At 50.7% G+C, this 16811-nt stretch overlaps 1 protein-coding gene across 1 annotated transcript; it reads left to right on the top strand.

The window, feature by feature from the left end:
- The first annotated feature begins 3534 nt into the window (after window positions 1-3534).
- Window positions 3535-11764, top strand: LOC137360487 (armadillo-like helical domain-containing protein 3). The gene is made up of 5 exons (XM_068025893.1): window positions 3535-3582; window positions 3722-3804; window positions 10417-10543; window positions 11284-11359; window positions 11710-11764. Exons 2-5 carry the CDS (start codon window positions 3748-3750, stop codon window positions 11762-11764), a joined length of 315 nt encoding a protein of 104 aa, XP_067881994.1. The 5' UTR covers window positions 3535-3582; window positions 3722-3747.
- The last annotated feature ends 5047 nt before the right edge of the window (window positions 11765-16811 follow it).

Genomic DNA, 16811 nt, shown 5'->3' on the forward strand with positions numbered 1-16811 from the left:
CACATTTTTTGTGGGTCAGTGGGGGGGGAGTTCCAGGTTTCCACGAGCCTTTGTGTGAAGAACTGTCTCCTGACATCACCACAAACAGCCAAGTCTTAATTCTCCACTAGAGAAAATAGTTCCTCTCTATTCGCCCTATCGAATCCTTTAATCGCCTGAAACATTTTTTTGAAATACAGGAACTGGAATAATGTACTTTTGCAGTAAGGGGGCAGTTAATGCTGAGATTGAGGCTAAAGCTCAGAGTTTCCAATTGGAGCCAAATACTGAGGGAGTGCTGCACTGTCAGAGGGTCAGTACTGAGGGAGCACTGCACTGTCGGAGGGTCAGAATTGAGGAAGCACTGCACTGTCGGAGGACCGGTACTGAGGGAGTGCCGCACTGTCGGAGGGCCGGTACTGAGGGAGTGCCGCACTGTCGGAGAGCCGGTACTGAGGGAGTGCCGCACTGTCGGAGGGTCGGTACTGAGGGAGGGCCGCACTGTCGGAGAGCCGGTACTGAGGGAGTGCCACACTGTCGGAGGGCCGGTACTGAGGGAGGGCCGGTACTGAGGGAGTGCCGCGCTGTCGGAGGGCCGGTACTGAGGGAGTGCCGCACTGTCGGAGGGCCGGTACTGAGGGAGTGCCGCACTGTCGGAGGGCCGGTACTGAGGGAGTGCCGCACTGTCGGAGGGCCGGTACTGAGGGAGTGCCGCACTGTCAGAGGGCCGGTACTGAGGGAGTGCCGCACTGTCGGAGGGCCGGTACTGAGGGAGTGCTGCACTGTCAGAGGTGCCACCTTTCAGACTAGATGGTAAACCAAAGTCCTGTCTGCCCTTTACATTGTATGTACAAGATCTTGCAGCCACTATTGGTGTCCCTGGTGTCTTGGTCTATATTCATCCCTTAACGAACGCACAAAAAAAATTTGCTGCCTCGTTTCCTATATTACAACAATGACTCCATTTCTTAACTTACTTCATTATCTGTAAAATGCTTTGGGATGTTCTGAGGTTGTGAAAACAGCTATGGAAATGCAAGCTGCTTCTTCCTCCCATTATCAGTGGCATTGTTTTCTGCTTTCTTTAGTCTCCCTGACTTTTTTTCCTTAATCTTTTTCTTTCTCTCTCCACCTGCAACTTGATTAAACTCTTCTGCTAAACCCCTTCCCTTGTATAACTTCCATCCTGCAGTTTCTTTTGCTGCCTGGCTCCCGATCAGGTTGCCTTGCAGCCAAATCAGATCAGCAGCACAGCACATGCAGCGAAGCTCAGTCACTACAGCTATGTAACATCTGTTCCCACCATCTGTTATTGTCTCTTTTTTCCTCCCTCTTGTTGGAAATTGTTTAGAATCAGCAAACTAAGTCCTTACCATCTGAGGTTAATTACTTCTTCAGTCAGAAAAGTTTTGTACAAAAGCCAAATTCTGCAGATGCTGGAAATCTGAAATAAAAGCAGAAAATGCTGGAAGTACTCAGCAGGTCAAGTTATATCTGTGGAAAGGGGAGCAGTTACCTTTTGGGTTGATAATCTTTCGTCTGAACAGGAGTTTAATGTCTCATCTGAAGGATGCTACTTCTGGCAATTCAACCACCACCACTTGTTAATGGAATTACAAGTGCCACACTAGTTACAGTAATGGGCCTATTCTGGGCTAGGGGTAAAATGTGTGGAAGCTGTGTAGAGGGAGCTTTACTCAGCATCTAAACTATATTACATCGGATGTGGGGAGAGGATCATCAGATCAAGAGGAGGTCGTTCAGCCCATCAAGCCTATTCCATCATTCTGTTAGATCATTGCTGATCTGTACCTGCACTCCATTTACCTGCCTTTTCTCCTTGATGTTCTTACCCAACAAAACTCTATCAACAGCAGTCTTCAAAATGTCAATTGATCCCCAACATCCACACCCTTTTGGCGCGGAAGTTCCAACTTTCCACTAAACCTTTGTGTGTAGAGGTGCTTCCTGATTCCTTTCCTGAATGGCCTAGTTCTACATAGAATATGCAGCACAGAAACAGGCCATTCAGCCCATCCATTCCATGCCAACATTTATGCTGTATACAAGCCTCCTCCCATCTTGTCTAACTCTATCAGCATGACCATATATTGCATTCTCCCTTTATCTATTTATCTAGCTGCTTGAATCCATCCACACTATTCACCTCAACCAATCCCAGTGGTAGCAAGTTCCACATTCTCACTCCTGTCTGGGTAAAGAAGGTTCATCTGAATTCCCTATTTGATTTCTTGGTGACTATCTTATATATTATGTTTATATGATAGTTTTGCTCTACCGCTGAAGACACTCTCTGTGTCTACTCTATAAAAACCTTGCATTGTTTCAAAGACCTCTATTCAGTCACCCATCAGCCTTCTCTTCTAAAGAGATTCAGCCTGTTCATCCTTTCCTGATAGGTTCTAGTCATAGAGTTATACAGCACAGAAACAGGCTCTTTGGCTCATCGTGTCTGTGCCAACCATCAAACACCTATCTATTCTAATCCCATTTTCCAGCACTTGGCCCGTAGCCTTGTATGCTATGGCGTTTCAAGTGCTCATCGAAATACTTAAGTATTGTGAGGGTTCCTGCCTCTACCACCCCTTCAGGCAGTGTGTTCCAGATTCCAACCACCCTCTGGGTGAAAGAATTTTTCCTCAAATCCCCTCTAAACCTCCTGTCCCTTACCTTAAATCTATGCCCCCTGTTATTGACACCTCTGCTAAGGGAAAAAGCTTCTTCCTATCTAACCTATCTGTGCCCCTCATAATTTTGTATACCTCAAACAGGTCCCCCTCAGCCTTCTCTGCTCTCAGGAAAACAACCCTCTCCTATTCAGTCTCTCTTCATAGCTGAAATGCTCCAGCCCAGGCAACATCCTGGTGAATCTCCTCTGCACCCTCTCCAGTGCAATCACATCCTTCCTATAATGTGGCGACCAGAATTGCACACAGTACTCCAGCTGTGGCCTAACTAGCGTTTTATACAGCTCCATCATAACCTCCCTGCTCTTATATTCTATTCCTCGGCTAATAAAGGCAAGTATCCCATATGCCTTCCTAACCACTTTATCTACCTGTGCTGCTGCCTTCAGTGATCTATGGAAAAGTACACCAAGATCCCTCTGACCCTCTGTACTTCCTAGGGTCCTACCATCTATTGTATATTCCCTTGCCTTGTTAGTCCTCCCAAAATGCATCACCTCACACTTCTCAGGATTAAATTTCATTTGCCACAGCTCCCCCCATCTTAGAAATGATCTCCCCCTGACAACGCCATGCTGACTATCGCTTGTCACAGTGACTATCCACTGGGATAAACTTAACATCACACATTGGAAAGGAACAGAACAGATTCCAGACCGAGCAGATTGTTTCCAGTTCTGTAGGAAAATGGTGTAAACCTCCATGGCTGGTTTGTTGGGCTGATATAAAACTGCACACTAGAGGGTCCCAGCTCTGATTGTTCAGTTTGTGTCGGGTTACTTGATCTTTGCCAGGAAGCAGAAGTGAAACAGGTGAAACTTGGCTTTCTGTTGGGCTGGGGAGAGGTTCAGCCATAGTTCCCTCCTAAGATGGTGCTGGAAAGTGCTTCGAGTCGGTGAGAGTCTGAGCTCCGTGAACATCATTTCCTAACATTATGCACCCCTATCAAGGGAGTAGGAGAAAGATTCAGTAGTCAAAATTGTGTATCTTTTTGTTTTATTGCTTTTCTTACTGTCTGCTTCATGTAATTCCAGCACTGATCAATCTGTTGAAGTTCCTGATGTCAAATGAGACTGTTCTCCTGGAAAAATACAACATCTTTGCTTTGGCCTTAATGGTGAGCCATTATTTTGCAATGTACATTTTATTAATGTTCTCTGTGTCCCACAGATGACAGGACAGCGAGGCAACTTACCGCAAAACACTCTAAGTAACTGCCAGGTTGCTCAGGCCTTTTCCAACAGAATTCTTCAATGTTTACTGTTATGTATGAAATTGTGTGACTGACTGAACCTATGTGAGTGCAACCATGTGACTGATCCCTCGACAGTGCGGCCCTGTCACCATGTGACTGACCCCTCGACAGTGCGGCCCTGTCACCATGTGACTGATCCCTCGACAGTGCGGCCCTGTCACCATGTGACTGACCCCTCGACAGTGCGGCCCTGTCACCATGTGACTGACCCCTCGACAGTGCGGCCCTGTCACCATGTGACTGATCCCTCGACAGTGCAGCCCTGTCACCATGTGACTGACCCCTCGACAGTGCGGCCCTGTCACCATGTGACTGATCCCTCGACAGTGCAGCCCTGTCACCATGTGACTGATCCCTCGACAGTGCAGCCCTGTCACCATGTGACTGATCCCTCGACAGTGCAGCCCTGTCACCATGTGACTGACCCCTCGACAGTGCAGCCCTGTCACCATGTGACTGACCCCTCGACAGTGCGGCCCTGTCACCATGTGACTGATCCCTCGACAGTGCAGCCCTGTCACCATGTGACTGACCCCTCGACAGTGCGGCCCTGTCACCATGTGACTGATCCCTCGACAGTGCAGCCCTGTCACCATGTGACTGATCCCTCGACAGTGCAGCCCTGTCACCATGTGACTGATCCCTCGACAGTGCTGCCCTGTCACCATGTGACTGATCCCTCGACAGTGCGGCCCTGTCACCATGTGACTGATCCCTCGACAGTGCAGCCCTGTCACCATGTGACTGACCGCTCGACAGTGCAGCCCTGTCACCATGTGACTGATCCCTCGACAGTGCAGCCCTGTCACCATGTGACTGACCCCTCGACAGTGCAGCCCTGTCACCATGTGACTGACCCCTCGACAGTGCAGCCCTGTCACCATGTGACTGATCCCTCGACAGTGCAGCCCTGTCACCATGTGACTGACCCCTCGACAGTGCAGCCCTGTCACCATGTGACTGACCCCTCGACAGTGCAGCCCTGTCACCATGTGACTGATCCCTCGACAGTGCAGCCCTGTCACCATGTGACTGACCCCTCGACAGTGCAGCCCTGTCACCATGTGACTGATCCCTCGACAGTGCAGCCCTGTCACCATGTGACTGACCCCTCGACAGTGCAGCCCTGTCACCATGTGACTGATCCCTCGACAGTGCAGCCCTGTCACCATGTGACTGACCGCTCGACAGTGCAGCCCTGTCACCATGTGACTGATCCCTCGACAGTGCAGCCCTGTCACCATGTGACTGACCGCTCGACAGTGCAGCCCTGTCACCATGTGACTGATCCCTCGACAGTGCGGCCCTGTCACCATGTGACTGATCCCTCGACAGTGCAGCCCTGTCACCATGTGACTGACCGCTCGACAGTGCAGCCCTGTCACCATGTGACTGACCCCTCGACAGTGCAGCCCTGTCACCATGTGACTGATCCCTCGACAGTGCAGCCCTGTCACCATGTGACTGACCGCTCGACAGTGCAGCCCTGTCACCATGTGACTGATCCCTCGACAGTGCAGCCCTGTCACCATGTGACTGATCCCTCGACAGTGCGGCCCTGTCACCATGTGACTGATCCCTCGACAGTGCGGCCCTGTCACCATGTGACTGATCCCTCGACAGTGCGGCCCTGTCACCATGTGACTGACCGCTCGACAGTGCAGCCCTGTCACCATGTGACTGACCCCTCGACAGTGCGGCCCTGTCACCATGTGACTGATCCCTCGACAGTGCGGCCCTGTCACCATGTGACTGATCCCTCGACAGTGCGGCCCTGTCACCATGTGACTGATCCCTCGACAGTGCGGCCCTGTCACCATGTGACTGATCCCTCGACAGTGCGGCCCTGTCACCATGTGACTGATCCCTCGACAGTGCAGCCCTGTCACCATGTGACTGATCCCTCGACAGTGCAGCCCTGTCACCATGTGACTGATCCCTCGACAGTGCAGCCCTGTCACCATGTGACTGATCCCTCGACAGTGCAGCCCTGTCACCATGTGACTGACCGCTCGACAGTGCAGCCCTGTCACCATGTGACTGACCGCTCGACAGTGCAGCCCTGTCACCATGTGACTGACCGCTCGACAGTGCAGCCCTGTCACCATGTGACTGACCGCTCGACAGTGCAGCCCTGTCACCATGTGACTGACCGCTCGACAGTGCAGCCCTGTCACCATGTGACTGATCCCTCGACAGTGCAGCCCTGTCACCATGTGACTGATCCCTCGACAGTGCAGCCCTGTCACCATGTGACTGATCCCTCGACAGTGCAGCCCTGTCACCATGTGACTGATCCCTCGACAGTGCAGCCCTGTCACCATGTGACTGATCCCTCGACAGTGCAGTCCTGTCACCATGTGACTGACCGCTCGACAGTGCAGCCCTGTCACCATGTGACTGACCGCTCGACAGTGCAGCCCTGTCACCATGTGACTGACCGCTCGACAGTGCAGCCCTGTCACCATGTGACTGATCCCTCGACAGTGCAGCCCTGTCACCATGTGACTGACCCCTCGACAGTGCAGCCCTGTCACCATGTGACTGACCCCTCGACAGTGCAGCCCTGTCACCATGTGACTGACCCCTCGACAGTGCAGCCCTGTCACCATGTGACTGACCCCTCGACAGTGCAGCCCTGTCACCATGTGACTGACCCCTCGACAGTGCAGCCCTGTCACCATGTGACTGACCCCTCGACAGTGCAGCCCTGTCACCATGTGACTGACCCCTCGACAGTGCAGCCCTGTCACCATGTGACTGACCCCTCGACAGTGCAGCCCTGTCACCATGTGACTGACCCCTCGACAGTGCAGCCCTGTCACCATGTGACTGACCGCTCGACAGTGCAGCCCTGTCACCATGTGACTGACCCCTCGACAGTGCAGCCCTGTCACCATGTGACTGACCCCTCGACAGTGCAGCCCTGTCACCATGTGACTGACCGCTCGACAGTGCAGCCCTGTCACCATGTGACTGACCGCTCGACAGTGCAGCCCTGTCACCATGTGACTGACCCCTCGACAGTGCAGCCCTGTCACCATGTGACTGACCCCTCGACAGTGCAGCTCTGTCACCATGTGACTGATCCCTCGACAGTGCAGCCGTCACCATGTGACTGATCCCTCGACAGTGCAGCCCTGTCACCATGTGACTGATCCCTCGACAGTGCAGCCCTGTCACCATGTGACTGATCCCTCGACAGTGCAGCCCTGTCACCATGTGACTGACCCTTCGATAATGCGGCGTTGTCATCATGTGACTGATCCCTCGACAGTGCAACCCTGTCACCATGTGACTGACCCTTCGATAATGCGGCGTTGTCATCATGTGACTGATCCCTCGACAGTGCGACCCTGTCACCATGTGACTGATCCCTCGACAGTGCAGCCCTGTCACCATGTGACTGACCCCTCAACAGTGCATCCCTGTCACCATGTGTCTGACCCCTCGATTGTGCGACCCTGTCACCATGTGACTGACCCCTCGATAATGCGGCATTGTCACCATGTGACTGACTGACCCCTTGAGAGTGCGGCCTGGTCACTTTGTGACTGACTCCTTGAGAGTATGGCCCAGTCACAGTGTGACTGACTGACCCCTCGACTGTGCGACCCTGTCAGTATGTTACTGACCCCTCGACAGTGCGGCCCTGTCACCATGTGACTGACCCCTCGACAGTGCAGCCCTGTCACCATGTGACTGACCCCTCGACAGTGCAGCCCTGTCACCATGTGACTGACCCCTCGACAGTGCAGCCCTGTCACCATGTGACTGACCCCTCGACAGTGCAGCCCTGTCACCATGTGACTGACCGCTCGACAGTGCAGCCCTGTCACCATGTGACTGACCCCTCGACAGTGCAGCCCTGTCACCATGTGACTGACCCCTCGACAGTGCAGCCCTGTCACCATGTGACTGACCGCTCGACAGTGCAGCCCTGTCACCATGTGACTGACCGCTCGACAGTGCAGCCCTGTCACCATGTGACTGACCCCTCGACAGTGCAGCCCTGTCACCATGTGACTGACCCCTCGACAGTGCAGCCGTCACCATGTGACTGATCCCTCGACAGTGCAGCCCTGTCACCATGTGACTGATCCCTCGACAGTGCAGCCCTGTCACCATGTGACTGATCCCTCGACAGTGCAGCCCTGTCACCATGTGACTGACCCTTCGATAATGCGGCGTTGTCATCATGTGACTGATCCCTCGACAGTGCAACCCTGTCACCATGTGACTGACCCTTCGATAATGCGGCGTTGTCATCATGTGACTGATCCCTCGACAGTGCGACCCTGTCACCATGTGACTGATCCCTCGACAGTGCAGCCCTGTCACCATGTGACTGACCCCTCAACAGTGCATCCCTGTCACCATGTGTCTGACCCCTCGATTGTGCGACCCTGTCACCATGTGACTGACCCCTCGATAATGCGGCATTGTCACCATGTGACTGACTGACCCCTTGAGAGTGCGGCCTGGTCACTTTGTGACTGACTCCTTGAGAGTATGGCCCAGTCACAGTGTGACTGACTGACCCCTCGACTGTGCGACCCTGTCAGTATGTTACTGACCCCTCGACAGTGCGGCCCTGTCACTGTGTGACTGACCCCTCGACAGTGCGGCCCAGTCACTGTGTGATTAACCCCTTGATAGTGTGGCCCTGTCACTGTGTCACTGACTGACCATTCGATAATGCGGTCCTGTCACTGTGTCACTGACTGACTCCTCGATAGTCCGGCCCTGTCATTGTGTCACTGACTGACCCCTTGATAATGCGGTCCTGTCACTGTGTCACTGACTGACTCCTCGATAGTCCGGCCCTGTCATTGTGTCACTGACTGACCCCTCGATAGTGCGGTCCTGTTACTGTGTTACTGACTGACTCCTCGATAGTGCGGCCCTTTCACTGTGTCACTGAGTGACCCCTCGATAGTGCGGCCCTTTCACTGTGTCACTGAGTGACCCCTCGATAGTGCGGCCCTGTCACTGTGTCACTGACTGACCCCTCGATAGTGCGGCCATGTCACTGTCACTGACTGACCCCTCGTTAGTGCAGCCCTGTCACTGTATCACTGACTGATTATTGGGAAACTTCCATGGGAGCACAAATGATTCCTTCAGTTCTTGGCTGCATTGAAAGCTTGTGGGATCAAAGCCGACATTACAAATGGGCACTGAATTGGCTGGAAAATGCAAAGCAGAAGTATATGGCTATCGGGAGTGATATTTCGAATTGGACAGCCTGCAGACTTTGAGCTTGGATGCTGAAATCCTGCAGCTCGTAATGTATATTAATGACAAAAAAGAGCTGCTACACTTTAAATGGAATGTTAAAGTTTGCAGATTGTAGCAAAAAGGATTTTTACAAGTGATGGATTGCTCTCAGAGTTACCTAGCAACAAAAACCTAGCAACAGGGCAGATGAAGTCACATGACAGTTTACGTAGTATCTTTAGGGACAGGAACAGGCCACCAGGATCGACAAGCCTGTTCATTTTTTATTGACCTCAAACTCACAGACCCACCTCCTCAATCTCCCTCAATCCCTACCCCTCTCCACAACTGCATCCACTCGTCCCGTGAGCCCACTTTAACCGTGCACACTGCAACATCCCTCCCCAGTAGCCTGTTCCATGCAGCTCTTTTTGATCTGAGCCACAAAATTACTCCTGGATATCAGCAGGCTATAGCTTAACGCACTCATGTGAAGTTCCTCTGTCTGCTTATTCAGTTTAGACACTAACCCGGCCAGAATATACGGGTTATTGCTTGCGCTACAGTACCATGCAGAGAGCATAGCAACAGGAGGAGGCCTCCAGTCTGTTCTGTCATTCAATTAGATCATGGCTGAACTGTATCTTAACTTCATTTACCTGTCTTGGTTCTGTAACCCTTCATACCATTACCCAACAAAAATCTATCAATTTCAGTTTAGAAATTTTCAGTTGACCCCCAAGCTCTACAGCTTTTTAGGGGAGAGTGTTAGAGATTTCCACTACCCTTTGCGACGTCACCCCTGAAAGGCCTGGCTCTAATTTTAAGGTGCTGGACTCCGCCCACCAGAGGAAATAATTTCTCTCTCTCAATATTAACAGCTCCTTTAATCATCTTAAACTCCTCAATTAGATCACCCCCTAATCTTCTAAACTTGAAGGAGGACAAGCCTAGTCTATGCAACCTGTCCTTAGAATTTAACCCTTTTCGCCAGAGGAATGTCACACGAGTAGATTTCCCTTTTGCCTGTTAATAACGGCAGCCAGAATGTATTGGAGACAGCTGGACAGTGGCAACACTGAGGTGATTTAAGAACTCCCTACCCATTGAGGCAGTGCAGAGTGTTGCAAAGTCTCATTAACCCATGCCAGCTGACTCAGGGCAGGGCTGCTCCTGTTGTGAAGTGTTTGCCTTTTCCACCATCCTCTGAAAAGTGTAACAGAAGAATTGAGCTATGGCTCCTTTTCGTTGCAGGTCGTGAATTTATTCAATGTGTTTATTACGTATGGCGACACTTTCCTCCCCACGCCAAGCAGTTATGATGAACTTTACTACGAGATCATTCGAATGCACCAGGTCTTCGATAACTTATATTCAATGGGTGAGTTACTTCTTGAATTGCAGTCACTGTTGTAGGAGATGTGGCAGCCAATTTGCGCACAGCAAGCTTCCACAAATAGCAACGTGATAATGATTAGATAACCTGTTTTGTGATGTTGGTTGAGAGATGAATATTGACCCCAGGAGACTGGGGAGAACTCCTCTGCTCTTTAAATATTGGGGTAGGATCTTTTACTTCCACCTGAAAAGGCAGATGGAGTCTCTGTTTAACATCTTCTCCAAAAGATGGCACCTCCAACAATGCAGCACTGGGAGCGTCAGCCTGGATTTTGTGCTCAGCAACTTGGGTTGCAGAATCTGAGGAAAGGTATGAGCACATGAGACCCTTCCTCGTGGCTGCGGATACACTGGCTCTAGCCTCTTATACGTCTCTTTTCGATTTACTGTACCATTGTTGGCCATGCTTTCAGTCACCTAGGTCCCACTTCCTAGTATTCCCCCTCCAAACTCCTCCACTTCCCTACTCTGTTTTTCAGAATCTCCTTAAAGCTGCTCTCAGAACTCTGGCTAGCCCTCTTCAATCTCCCTCCCTTTGAATCCACATCCATTTTTTTCCTTTGTGCCTCTGAGAGTCGTCCTGGGTCATTTTACTTTATCCAAGATACTACATGAATGCAGGTTATTACAGACGCAACTTTCTGTTCACACGTTTCGATATAAGTGTTGCCATGGATGAGTTTGAATTGAGTGCTAGTGACCTTTATTTTTGCTCTGTTATAGTTTTAAGGCTTTCGACAAACAGCGGTCAGTGGAAGGAGCCAGCAAGCAAAGTGACACATGCGCTGGTCAATGTCAGGTAAGCAACACACACAGATGGCAAGTGGCAAACTCCAGAATAGATCAGTTGGGCTGAATGGCCTCTTTCAGTGCTGCAGACTCGATGTAAGTGGGGACCACTTTCACTGTTATTGCTTTGGTTTTATCCATTCCAATTTGGGAATGTTATAATACAACTGTGCAGTTGTACAGTTTTTAAGCCTATTAACACAAATATATATCACAATACCAGACTATATTGGATAAAATATAGCGGAGTTATAAAAACGAACTTGTATTTATATAGAGCTTTTCATGACCTCAGGATTTCCCAAGGCGCTTTACAGCCAATGAAAGACTTTTTGAAGTGTCGTCACTGTTGTAATGCAGGAAAGGTGCCAACCAATTTGCGCATAGCAAGATCCCACTACCAACAGTGAGATAATGACAATATTGTGTATCAGTTATGTTGGTTGTAGGATAAATATTGACTGAGAACTCCCCTGCTGCTGTTCAACAGTGCCATGGGATTTTTTAACATCCACCTGAGAGGGCAGACGGGGCCTCGGTTTAACGTCTCATTTGAAAATGTCTCCTCAGACTGTGCAGCACTCCCTCAGTACTGCACTGGAAGCGTCTGCCTAGATTTTGTGCTCAAGTCTCTGGAATGGAACTTGAACTCATGACCTTCTGACTCAATTGAGAGTGCTGTCCACTGAGGCACAGCTGACGCGTATCCACTAACGCCTAACGGGGCTGCTGACGTGATTGGAAATGTCCATTATATGTTTTTTCACTCTTGAGATGTGGGTGTCGCTGGCAAAGTCGGCATTTATTGCCCATCCCTAATTTCCCTTGAGAAGGTGGTGGCGAGCTGCCTTCTTGAACCGCTGCAGCCCATGTGGGGTAGGTACACCCACATCGCTGTTAGGAAGGGAGTTCCAGGATTTTGACCCAGCGACAGTGAAAGAATGGCGATATAGCTCCAAATCAGGATGGTGTGAGGCTTGGAGGGGAACTTGCTGGTGGTGGTGTTCCCATGTGTCTGCCAGCCTTGTCCTTTTAGGTAATATAAAAGCAAAATACTGCGGATGCTGGAAATCTGAAATAAAAACAAGAAATGCTGGAACCACTCGGCAGGTCTGGCAGCATCTGTGGAAAGAGAAGCAGAGTTAACGTTTCGGGTCAGTGACCCTTCTTCGGAACCCTTCCGATGCTGCCAGACCTGCTGAGTGGTTCCAGCATTTCTTGTTTTTATTGTCCTTTTAGGTGGTAGGCGTTGCTGGCATGTGTTAGGTGCTGTCTCCCACGTAGCTGAGTAACCCAGTAACTGACACTGATACTCAGTGTGTATCAGCCTAGGATAGTTCAAATTTTGTGCAGGCCTCTTTGTGGCCTGTTTTTACTTTTAATTAGAACTGCTAAAGCATCCAGACTGTCTGACTGAGCGAGACTCCAGTTGCTCAGTGTCTGTTAAAATTAGACACTGCCAGGGATGGCCATTGAAAATATTTTAATATCTTTTCCCAAGCATCAAAGTTCCCCCGAGGGCTGCCCAGCTTACCTCCTTCACGCCCGTTGGATCTTTAACGTCCTCTTTGCTGCTGTGTTTTCTCTTCCCTCTCACCAATTTCCTTTGTTCTTGAGGTTCCAGCAGCTGTTTTAAGTGCTGCTGCTGCTGGAAACCTACTCCCAAAATCTCGTCTTGCTCCATCCCAACGAGTGCTGTGCAATGGGGGTTGACGCTCGGCTGCTTCACAGGGCAGCTCGGAGAACCTCTCAACTGTTACTTGGTGGTTCAGGAACACCTTCTTAGGGCAAGTAGGGCAGGGCCATAAATACCTTCCGAAGAAGGGTCACTGACCTGAAACGTTAACTCTGCTTCTCTCTCCACAGATGCTGCCAGACCTGCTGAGTATTTCCAGCACTTTCTTGTTTTTATTCCATAAATACCTTGCCTCATCCTGAGAATGAATTAAAAAAGCCAAAAATTGCCAACGGGAGCAACGTTTAAAATATTATTAAGCTGACCTTGCCTTGTGGGGTGAGGTTGGATTATCTCTAGGCTGAAGAATGGAGTGTTAGTGGCACTGTTCATGGCTCAGTTTACAGGCCTGTGCGCAGCCAGTCAGCTGGAGGATGGACCAAGTGTGATAGTTCCTCGGAATGGTTTTCTGTTGTTGGCCCAGTTTTCCTGGGCTCCTGTGATGAACTGTCCTGTAAACAATGCTCTGCAGCTGTGAACAAAAGGTGCGTTGTTCACAATATCAACTCAAGTTAGAAATGAATACATTGAGGAATTAATTTCAGGCATCAATTCATTAATTGGCAAAAATTAATTCAATATATGGAATTCAGCCAGTGATTTAACGATTAGATTGAGTCAATAGCATAATTAAATTCTGTCAGTAATTATTGAATGCAGTCAGTAACTTAATAACAATATTCAATTGGAACTAATTTGGTTATTAAATTAACATAGTTCTGAAATTTCCTAGGAATTGTGCATATATTGAATATACTGTTGAGTGTTTTACAATCCAAGCTCTTAATATGTGCATATTGCCCTTAATGTTAGCATCCCAATGCTCCAGATACCCACACCCTGAAGCTCTTGTGGCCCATGTTACATCCGCCTCAATATCTACATTTGCTTTTTATCAGCGCCCCTGTTTGATCCATTTTAATCTTTGTCCTCTGGCACTTCATTCCATTGACATGATTGGTGTGTTTTTCTTTTTCGTAAAACTTTATTACAGATTTTACTCACGTAAAACAGAGCTACCAATTATGACTTATAAAAAGTGACTCTCACTGGAAAAGGTACTATTTATAGCTGTCGTAAGTTCACCCTCATTACTTGTTCTGCATTGTGGTAATAAATGAAGCAGCTGTAGTGCCATCGACTGCTGTTTGCAATTGGAATAATTCACAAATACGTCTGGTATGGATGTCTCTCTGCTGAAAAGCCTCTGCCTTGTTAAGAGCCACAGTAAATAAATTGCCTCACGCTCACGCAGTACCATTTGATCTCATATCTTCACCCTTGGCTGCTATCATCTTTACTTTGTCCACTTTTACTTGATCAATGACTTCTCTGAGCTCCACACTCTTCAGTGCACATACCAAACTGTTATCGCAGAATCTGAACAGGCTTGGATTGATCCTGATTCTTAGGTTCTGGGCTGAGGCATTACTGATATATTTGTCAAACTGTAGCAGGATACCTGGAGTGACAGGTGAAGGGAGGGGCTGGTACAAAGAGGCAATATGATTTGTTGGGGCCTGTTAACAGCTCGTTCATCCAGTCGTGCAGGCTGCTTTCCAGAATGGTGTCTAAGTGCAACTTTGACTCCATCACCTCGACCCTGTGCCTCCTGCCCAATCAGCACAGCAAGCCATATAGCCCATCTCCGCCCCATTCTGACGCTGGTGCACTCAGTCAGTGAGGCTGATTTATGAATCTTTGAACAATCTGTGGAATGTGGAGAGCTGGCAATGTTTGATGCAGACAGTGCAGAGGGAGCTTTACTCTGTAATCCCTTTTTTTTAATGTCAAGGGGGCCTTTATTCCTCAGGCCCCCTTTATATACATATTTTTAAAATAACTTTATTAAAATCGAACAAACAAACAAAAAAACTCAAATTAAAATGCCATTCTCGGCGTCGACGATGCACTCCAGTCCCTGCGGTGCCCACCGGTCGCGGAAGGCCTCAAGTGTATCGGTGGACACCACATGCTCCTTCTCCAGGGACGCCCGGACGTGAAGGTAACCGTGGAAGAGGGGCAGGCAATCGGGGAGGATGGACCCCCCGATGGCCCGCAGCCTGGACCTGTGAATTGCTACCTTGGCCAGGTCCAGGAGCAGACCGACGAGGATATCCTCCTCCTGGCCCATGCCCCTCTGCACCGGGTGCCCATAAATCAGGAGCGTGGGGCTGAAGTGTAGCCAAAACTTGAGGAGCAGCCCCTTCAAATACTCCAAGAGGGGCTGCAACCTCGCACACTCCATATATATGAACACGGACTTGTCCAGGCCGAAGAAAGTACAGGCGGCCTCGGAGTCCATGAACCTACTTAAAAGTCTATTGCACGGGACTGCCCTATGCAGCACCCTCTACCCGAGGTCCCCGATGTAAAGTGGGAGGACTCCCGCGTACAGGGACCTCCGTCGGGGTTTCCCCTCGCCGCCAGATGGCAACGCAGACCGCCAGGGCGTTCCGGCCAGCTGACGAAGGCGAGGAAGTGGAGAGTGTGCAGGAGCAGCCCGTACAGGAAACCCCTGCGCGCCAATTGGAATGGCACGGAGGGCATTTCTGAGAGTCGGCTCGGGTTGTGTGGGACTGGCTCTCGAGGAGGGTTTCGGGGCCTGGTTCCGATGTGGTCTTCAGCTCGGCTGGGAGCGTTCCGCACCCCCGAGCCCTCTCGCCATCCGCAGTGAAGGGCGTCTCAGGAGCTTCGGCTACTCCTCCGCCCGTCGGTCCGTCCGCCGGCGGGGGAGCACTCTGACTGGAGGCGATCATGTTCCAAACTCTGAATAGATCCCGGTAAAAGACAGGCAACTCCCTCAGAGAGGCGCAGCTAATGGACTCCACCGGGAGCTGCATGTCATCTTGAAGGCAGTGACAGTGGCGGAAAAATACATCGCCAGCGCACTCCATCTGGGAGGATGCTCAATGTACAGGTATCCCTGCAGGGTCCGAAGGCGGAGAGCCGCAGCCAAGGTGCGGATGCACACCAGCGACTGGCTGCCCTCCTCAATCGGGAGACTCAGGACCGCAGCAGAGACCCAGTGTTTCCTCTTGCCCCAGAAGAAACTGATGACTTTCTTCTGGATCTTGGTGGCGAATGCAGGGGGCGGGGCCAAATTGGCCAACCGGTACCACAGCATCGAGGCCACCAGTTGGTTTATGACCAACACTCGGCCCCTGTAGGAAAGCACTCGGAGCAGTCCTGTCCAGCACCCAAGCCGATTGGTGATGTTCGCCTCGAACTCCTGTCAGTTTGCCGGCCAGGCATCCTCAGCGGGGCTATGGTGGACCCCCAGATAGAGGAGGTGCGTGGTGCTCCACGCAAAAGGTGTCATCTCCTCCGGCAGGGAGTCCACCCGCCACTGACCCACCAGGAGACCAGAACATTTCTCCCAACTGATCTTTGCAGAGGACGCAGCAGAAAGGTCTGCTGGCAGTCGCGCATCCTCCGCAAGTCAACGGGATCTGTGACCACGAGGAGCATGTCATCGGCGTAAGCTGAGAGGACAACCCAAAAGGCCTGCTCGCGCAGAGCCAATCCCGTCAACCTCCTGTGAAGGAGGCACAGGAACGGCTCCACGCAGATGGTATACAATTGGCTGGACATGGGGCATCCCTGACGCACTCCTCTCCCAAAGCGAAGGGGCGCCGTCAGGGACCTGTTAACTTTGACCAGACACTCTGCGGCGGCGTATAAAAGTCAAACCCGAGCCACAAAATGCGGGCCGATTCCAAAGCGC

This window comes from Heterodontus francisci, unplaced genomic scaffold, assembly GCF_036365525.1.
Source record: "Heterodontus francisci isolate sHetFra1 unplaced genomic scaffold, sHetFra1.hap1 HAP1_SCAFFOLD_2232, whole genome shotgun sequence".
In the NCBI taxonomy this organism is placed as follows: domain Eukaryota; kingdom Metazoa; phylum Chordata; class Chondrichthyes; order Heterodontiformes; family Heterodontidae; genus Heterodontus; species Heterodontus francisci.

Coding starts and splice junctions, on each gene's coding strand:
- LOC137360487 (XM_068025893.1), top strand. CDS start 3,748: ATGTCAAATGAGACTGTTCTCCTGGAAAAATACAACATCTTTGCTTTG. Junction 3,805..10,416: donor TCTTTGCTTTGGCCTTAATG/GTGAGCCATTAT, acceptor TTTTCGTTGCAG/GTCGTGAATTTATTCAATGT. Junction 11,360..11,709: donor CATGCGCTGGTCAATGTCAG/GTAAGCAACACA, acceptor GTTGTAATGCAG/GAAAGGTGCCAACCAATTTG.